The sequence below is a fragment of the Solanum tuberosum genome, unplaced genomic scaffold (assembly GCF_000226075.1).
Source record: "Solanum tuberosum cultivar DM 1-3 516 R44 unplaced genomic scaffold, SolTub_3.0 scf00618, whole genome shotgun sequence".
Taxonomy (NCBI): Eukaryota; Viridiplantae; Streptophyta; class Magnoliopsida; order Solanales; family Solanaceae; genus Solanum; species Solanum tuberosum.
Window position 1 is genome coordinate 152,154 of NW_006239532.1, and position 8,957 is coordinate 161,110.

The following is an 8,957-nucleotide window of genomic DNA, read 5'->3' on the forward strand; positions in this document are numbered from 1 at the left end:
AGTCAAGGATCCAAGGTTCATTTTTACTGTGAGGACATCTGCAAGATAATGTTCCAAAAACAATTGAAGAAGTACATGCTATCATACCTGCAAAATTCACACTACCATTGTCCATGTGCTTAGCATTATCCTTCTCAGCTTGGAACTGCTGCAACAACTCCACAAATTGAACATACTGTTCTCTTGTTAGTGAATGACCTGTGTCTGTATGAGTTCCTCCATCATTCTCCTCTCCTGAACAGCCGTGAACATCAGCCATTAGGCCTTTTCCTCTGTTGAATCTAAAATTCTGATTGTTGTCCCTGTATCCATTTTGGTTGAAATTCTGATAATTGTTCCCCTGTGGATTATTGTTTGTCTGTGGATAACCATGTAGTTTGTAGCATTTTTCCCTGATGTGACCAGGCCTCTTGCAATAATCACATATCATACGAGGCCGGTTGCCACTATAGGAACTGGTCTGAGAATAGTTAGTCTTGAAATTAGTATTGGTGTTCCCTGTAGAAGAATGGTTTGGTCTTGGTGACCTAGAAGGACCTGCTCCTCCTGAACCATTTGTATTGAAAGCAGCAGACTCCATGCCTTTCTTCCTTGAACTGCTTGCATTCAAAGATGCAGATTCCATATACATTTGGGCACTAGGTTTAATTTCTCTCTGTTTCTCATCTTGTACTAACAGAGAAAAAGTTTGTGCCAAAGAAGGTAATGGATTCATCATGAGGATATTCCCTCGAACTACAGTATAGGCCTCGTTCAACCCCATAAGGAACTGTATCAACCTTCTATCCTGCTCCACTTTGAACACATTATCCTTAGCTCCACAAGTGCAACTACAATTGCATTGTGTTTTGATGTGTAATGTGCTCAATTCTTCCCATAGCTTTTTCATCCTAGTGTAGTAGGTAGTTATGTCCAAAGTTCCTTGTGATAATTCATTGATTTCACGTTGAACTTGATACAACTTTGCACCATTAGTCTGATCATATCGATCCTCCAATTCCTTCCACAACTCACATGAATCAAAAACATATTCTACACTTTCTGCAATTTCCTTAGCTAGAGAATTAAGAATCCAGGAAGTAACCATATCATCACACCTTTCCCATTGATGAAATTGTGGTGTTCCTGCATCGGGCCTCTTACAATCACCATTGATGAAACCCAGCTTGTTCTTAACTGACAAAACTCTAAGAACACTGCGTCTCCACGATCTGTAACCTACTCCATCAAAAGGAGTTTGAACCAACGAAGCACCTGGATTATCCGAAGGATGCATATACAGTGGAGAACCGAGATCATTACTGTTAACACCATTGTTACTCACAGAATTCTCAGTCGAAGGGGAACCACTCTCAGTCACCATAGTAAACTCAAATCAAAGAAATACACAGAGCAGATTTGACCCAGTGATGAAACACAACAAAAAATTGAAACGAAACAGATCTAGAACTCAATCTAGCTGACGATTCTGAGACGTATATCAAAGAAGTAATTCAAAAGCATAATGAGATCGAAGAAGATGCACAAAGGTAAAGATGAATCGAGATACCTCGTGCTCTGATACCATGTCAAAATCAGCTCATAACCATGGCTGATCATCCATGAATGCAGTGAAGAGAGAAATCAGTGAAGAAGAGAGTATGGAGAGAATCAACCAACTGATTTTCATTATGAGGAGACAATGTATTTATACAAAAAGGAATCAAAATATCTAACTAACTAATGAGCTGTCAATTTACCAACAATAACAGAATTCAGCTGACTAACTATTACTAACTAACTAACTAATTAGACTAGTAACATAATTAGTTAAATCATAACAATTAGCTCTTATGTTTTTCATGTGCTTCTATTTTTCTCATTTTTCATTTAATTTCTCCCATCTAGGAAAGTAAACAACAATTTGAACTCATTATTGAGAATCCATGGATGGACGGTCAATAGATGTCGTATCATCAACAAATATAGCTACACAAGAGACTTTTTAGCCTAGGACTCGTGAAGCTGCAAATGTCACCAAATAGATCCTAATAATGCAATGACCATATTTTAATATTTACCCGATATACAGAAATTATCCTAATAACATGAAGGGATAATCACCCCACATACATATTTAAGAGACAATATTACAGGTTTTAAACTTACTTTTAAAAAATTCTTACTTATTACAGTTTAATTATGGGTTATAACATATCACTATTTATTTATAAATCAATTAAATTTTACTTCATTAAATAATTAATATTTTTATATTTTCATATTATTATTAGATTGTTTAAATAAAGAATACACCATAATTATCTCTTACACAATTATAGGAATTTACATTGATTCATGTTACTTTTTTATAGTTACACGTCGGATTTACATTGAATCATCTTCCTTTTTTACATTGTCATTATCTCTTCCACCATTTTAGGGATAACATTAATATTAGAGAATTAATTGTCATTATCTCTACACCATTTTAGGGATTTTTTTTTTCCAGTTTTCACACGAAAACCCCACACCCCCACCTTCCTCTTTTACCCATACACAAACCCCACACCCCCACCCCACGTTCCTTTTTTTACAAAGAACTGTTTTTTTCTCTCTCACCATCTTCAACGTTCGTCTTCTTCATTCAAAAAGAAAATCATCAAACTTTTCCACATGTATATGATTCAATGATGGGAGGAGATCTACACACGAAGAATGTGGAGAAAGCAATTAATAAACTTGCCACAATTATACCACTGTTTTAGCTAGCACATGATTTTATGGTAAAAGGTTGGACCTCTATTCCAATAAACTACTTGCATATGTTGCCAAGCCTCAATCCAAGCATAAAATGTATTTATAAAGAATGTGTCTCAACAAGATCCAAGCTCAAAGTATGTATTCCTATCATATTGTGTTTTGTTCATAGTAATTCACTTTCCTTCTCAATTTTTTCTTCAATGTTATTTTAGCGATTATGGACTATACGCATGTCTCTTCGCTAAATAAATTAGCAATGGAGTTTTTGATATGGGTCTCATTCACATTGATGCAAAGTATCACTGTAAAATGTACGCCATAATCGTGTGGCAGTATGAAAGAAGCAAGAACGTTGATGGCACAATTAGTGAGAGTGGAGTAACTGGAATGGTTGCTAGCAAATTTGGTGGACCGACATAGCAAAAGAACATGTTTATGATACTACCAATTATCCTACACCAAGACCAAGGAAATGAACTTTGAAATATTTGTTTGCAGTTTAGACTTTTAATTATTACTTGTTTTGATTTTGGATGATGTATATTTCTTTAGCTACAACTTTTGACAACAATACATAATATGCATTGATTTACATTGTCAAATTTATTCTTTCCAGATTAATACCAGCTGGATACCAATGCCATACATTTTTAATGCTAGTCTTTGTTCTAAAATTTTATACCAAGTGTATACAAATTGGATACAACATTAACTTGTTTTAGATTGTCTAATTTGGTTGAAAATCAATTACATTTTTTTTCATTTTCCAGTGGGATATCTGGTGGATACCAATTGAATTCAACATTAACTTGTTTTAGGTTGTCTAATTTGGTTGAAATCTCAATTACATATTGGTTTTTCAATTTTCCAGCTAGATACCAAATGTAGACCAATTGGATACAACATTAACTTGTTTTAGGCTGACTAATTTAGTGAAATTTGATGTAGATCAAAGTGACGCTACTTGAAGGAGGCCTTTCACAAGGAGTCAAGCTAAGGACCTTCAAGCATTGCAAGCTTTATGGATGAAGATGGAACCTTTGGAAGGCTCCATCATGGAAGACTTGAAGATATTTAATATATTAAGTGTTCTACCATTTTAATTACCTTGTAATTTTAATGAAGGGCAATTGAGTCTTTCTTCACTATTTTAGTTTTTTTAGTATAAATAGTAGATATTAGGGTTTCATAAGGATTTTTTGGACATGTTATGCCTCTTGTGAGAGTTTGGAAGCTCTTTGTTGAAATTCAACATTTTGTCCTAGAATTTGCAAGTAAGGTTATTACTTTCTTGAGGATTCTTATAGATTTGGTGCTTTTATTTCTCAATTAAGTGGTGTTTTTGGTTAGTTTCTCTTAGTTGCTTGAATTTAATTGTGTCCATCTCTTTTATCTATCTTTTTTTTATTTCTATTTTATTTTTATCTTCTTGTTTCACATCAAAACCCAATTACCTGTTGGTTTTTCAATTTTTTTCAATGGGATATCAGTTGGATACCAAATGTATACTAATTGGATACAAAATTAAATTGTTTTAGGCTGACTAATTCAGTTGAAATCTCGATTACATGTTGTTTTTTCAATTTTTCCAATAGGATATCAGTTTCATACCAAATGTATACCAATTGGGTACAAAATTAACTAGTTTTAGGCTGATTAATTTAGTTGAAATCTCAATGAAATGTTGTTTTTTCAAATTTTTCAATGGGATATCAATTTGATACCAAATGTATACCAATTGGGTACAAAATTAACTAGTTTTAGGCTGATTAATTTAGTTGAAATCTCAATTACGTTGTTTTTTTTTTTAATTTTTCCAATGGGATATCAATTAGATACCAAATGTATACAAATTAGATACAATATTAATTAGTTTTAGGTTGGCTATTTCGGTTGAAATCTCAATTACATGTTGTTTTTTCAATTTTACCACTAGGACATCAGTTTAATACCAAATGCATACCAATTTCATACTAAGATTTGACTTAATTAATAGGACATCAGTCGATATTAAATGCATACCAGCATTACCTAGTTTTTTACTATACATTTAAAAAACACTGAATACACAAATGATTAATTAGTACACATAATAAATGTTCTGAATATATAAGTCATTAACTTAAAAGACAAAATAAATCAAAACATGAGTTTGTCACAATAAAATAATCAAATCAAAATCAAAATAAATCATGTTTTTATTTCAGCAGTTGTGTCCCTCCCGATGATATGTACTGCATTAACCTTAGACCTCTTGAATTTCAAATCAGCAAACTATTTCCAGAGTTCAAGTTGTGTAATAGTTTATGCTCCGACACTTTTTGAATTGCATATTTTAAACAATCAACATATTTGCCTGTTCCATCAAGAAATCATCGTGTCAGCCGTACATAATACAAAAGAAAAAAATACATGTGTTATATTTGTATACAAACTTAATACAATTCTTCACACATTTCATACATATTTTTACTCATTATTCATACCAGTATCATGTCAATAGAATACCAAAATAATTCTAACTTATAAATATTTATTGTAATTTCTAAAATAAACAATATACCAAATTCATTACATAAGAATGCCAAAAAAAATATTCATTCAAACCAGAAATCATACCATAAAAACATCAAAGAATGGAATATACACATTTCATAAATTTTTGGGCACACTTTCCATACATATATCATCCTAACATTATTACAATTTAATCACATACATCATAATTTTTTTCATAGCAGAATAATGCCAACATAATACAAACATAATCCTAATTTTGACAATTAATTATCATTTATTAAGTAATGATTTATACGCAATTCATTCAAATATAATTTCAAAATTGTGCAAAGAAAGAGTATAAACAGTATACCAATTACAAATAAATTTTATATAATTTTTTTTTCCAGAAATCTTAAATTAAAAAAAAGTTCATACCAAAATCTATTCCAGTTTCAAACTTATATTATGTAATCTAAAAAAAAATGTTCATACCAAAAAAGTCACAATCAAATTCTATTATACACAAACAAAAACTGAAAATTTACTTTCCAGCATAATTATTCATACCAATATTATTCCAAATACAGTACCAAATTCATTCCAACCTATACATTTTATTTATATATTCAGAAAAAAAAAGTATCCCATATTATAATTTTAAACTGCATACCAAATCCATCTTATTATTATTATTATCAGATTGACTAAAAAAATACCAGTTTCATAACAATGTTACAACACATTTCATACATTTTTTTGTCACAAATTTCATAACTTTACAACGCTAATACTATTAATATTCCATACACTTATACTCAAATCATTCAGATACTATCCAATATCGCACAAATCCATGGTATAAATAGTATACAAAATAACCAAAAAAATAATAACAAACACAATCGTACCAACATTAACTCAAGTTTCACAAAAATGATTACGTATTATGAACAAAATAATGTTCATACAAAAAACATCACAACTTAAATTTAGTATACATAAACAAATCAGAAAATGTCATTTACAGTTTCATTTTTTTTTTTTTACGTTTCAGTAATATACAAATACTGTCACGCCCCGAGCCTACACCCTAGGCGGGACTGGCACTTGAGAACCATTACTGGCCCCAAAGGAACCCTTGGCCTGGCTTACTTACTTAGCGGAAGACTTAACTCAACAAAGATAAATCTATGTAATAAACTGGAATGTTATAAAGGAACATTCAACTGGCCATTATGCACAACCCCACGGTCGTAGATCATTCAGGTTTGTTTTATGACCATTCCAAAGTTCATAAGGAGTGGAAGACAATGATTTAGAAGGCACTTTGTTCAATATGTAAGCCACAGTAAAAAATGCATCTCCCCAGAAAGAGATAGACAATTTTGTTTGCGCCATCATTGATCTTGTCATTCTAATAATGTTCTATTCCTTCTTTCAGCTACACCATTTTGGTGAGGTGTATAAGGAGTAGTTATTTGTCTGATAATACCCTTTTCATTACATAACTCTTCAAATTGTTTTGACAAATATTCACGTCCTCGATCGGTTCTTAAAGCTTTTATGTTTTTATTTAATTGATTTTAAACTTCATTCATATATCTTTTAAAACACTCAAGTGCTTCAGATTTATGAGAAATCAAGTAGACATAACCAAAGCGCATAAAATCATCAATAAATTTAATGAAGTATGTAGCACCAAACCTTGCCCTTACATTCATTGGACCATAAATATCAGAATGAATTAATTGAAGTGGGAACTTAACTCTCTTAGCCTTCCCAAATGGTTTACGCGTAATCTTTTCGGCAAGACAATTTTCACAAGTTGGCATTTCAATTTTGGTGAAAGAACCTAAATTTCCTTCTTTTGTCAACCTATTCATTCGATCTTGACCTATGTGAACTAATCTTGCATGCCATGTAATAACATCAATATCATTGTTACTTGAATAACATACCATTACACAACGGTCAACACAATAGTCATAAGTTAAAGGATTACAATTTAAAACAATCATAACGTAGTCCAAAACCATATAAAACATTATCTAGAGTTATTCTAACACCATCACGACTAAAAAACAAATCAAAACCAACGTCTAAAAGAACAAACACATATACTAAGTTTTGTCGAATCTCTAGAGCATATAGGATGTCATGCAACATCAAAGAACGGCCACCACGCAAGTCCACTTTGCAAGTGCCTATACCTTTGACTTCAAGCCTAGCATTATTTCCTACATAGATCCACCTTGATTTAGATGAAACTCGATGAAACTCCACAAATGCCTCTCTATCTCGACTCACGTGGTTGGTGGATCTTGAGTCTACAATCCACATAGGATAAGATTCAGATAGTAAAGAAGTGCTAGTGTAACATCTCGCTAATTGAAAGAACTAGAAAGAGTTAGAATTGGAAATAGTCATTTTAGGAAAGAATGAAAAATTTGGAAATTTGTTAAGTTATGTTAAGTTTGGGTTTTTGGTCAACTTCAAACAACCATAACTCCTAGCTCAGAATGAGTTAGGTGTGCTTCCAGATACCGTAGGAAATATCTTGGAATTATATTTCCAATGCCACCAAGCTTGTGCTATTCCGAGTTTGTATGAGTGAGATATGCCCATAGGAAGTTGGGCTATTCAAATAAGGAAAGTGTAATCCGGATTTTGGAAGGTTTGGTCTTTTCCTTACCAAATTACTTTATTTCGTTTTTAGGAGTTTAATTGGGGTCTAAACTGAACTTTTTCAGTTTACGCTTTTGAAAACTAAGTTAGGGTTTTGAGAGAAGAGAAAAGAGGAGAAGGAGCAAGAATCGTTAAGTTCTTCAAAAATCACTTGTGGATTTCGTCAAGGGGTGATCCCTATGAGGTCTGTGAGATCACATAGCATTGGTTTAGTTCACCCACACGCCAATCATGATTCAATTCAGTGAAGTATATTGATTTGAAAGTAAATCTTATGAGTTCTTGATAAAATTCGTTTGAAATCTTGTGGGTTCTTGTCGTTGAAGTTTCTTGAGTTTGATTCATGATTTTAGGTGTGATTTCGAGTATAATATGATGTATTTTGATGGTATAGTTGATTCTAAGTGTTTGGGGAAAGAACCAAGTCGAAATTGGGGTTTAGAGATGAAAAACGAAGAAGAAAAGTCGGAACCCACCTAGGTAGGGGCCTGAGGCGCCGCCCCAGCCAGAGCGCCCCAAAAGGGGCTCTGATGTTTGGGCTCTGGGGTGCCGCGCCAGCCAGAGCACCCCAACCCAACCCCTAAAGTTTTGCCTCTGGCGCCCCACGTCGCTCAGAGCGCTAGGGACGCCAGGTTTCCCACCTTTTTCCCCTTCTTTCCGTACTAGTTCCTTAGCAACGTACCTATGTTTTCTAGTTGATTCCAACACTCTAAGGTACGTCTAAACATCATGAAATCATCCATAAACATGAGATCATGAACCTTGAATCCATAATTCATTTCAAGGAAAGTTAAGAGTCAAGCCAAGAGGTTAAGAGTTAAGTCAAGAGAAGTTCATAAAGTTTTCCAAAAGTCTTTCACAAACATTTTAACTTTGTTTTAAGACTTAAGCTTTGAGTTGAGTAAATAGTAAGATTAAAGTTCAATTCTTCAAATATTATACGGGAACTAAGTATTCCCAAGAGTTAAAATGTTTTCACATTTGAGAAAGAAAGGAATCACCGATTTTAAAAAGAGCTTTCAAGCTAT

The 8,957-nt window shown here is 32.8% G+C and overlaps 1 protein-coding gene across 1 annotated transcript; it reads right to left on the reverse strand.

Annotated features, from left to right (window-relative positions):
- Positions 1-281: 281 nt before the first annotated feature.
- On the reverse strand, positions 282-1,363 carry LOC107058728 (uncharacterized). The gene is made up of 2 exons (XM_015304783.1): positions 433-1,363; positions 282-340 (listed from the first exon to the last, which is right to left on the reverse strand). Exons 1-2 carry the CDS (start codon positions 1,361-1,363, stop codon positions 282-284), a joined length of 990 nt encoding a protein of 329 aa, XP_015160269.1.
- Positions 1,364-8,957: the final 7,594 nt, after the last annotated feature.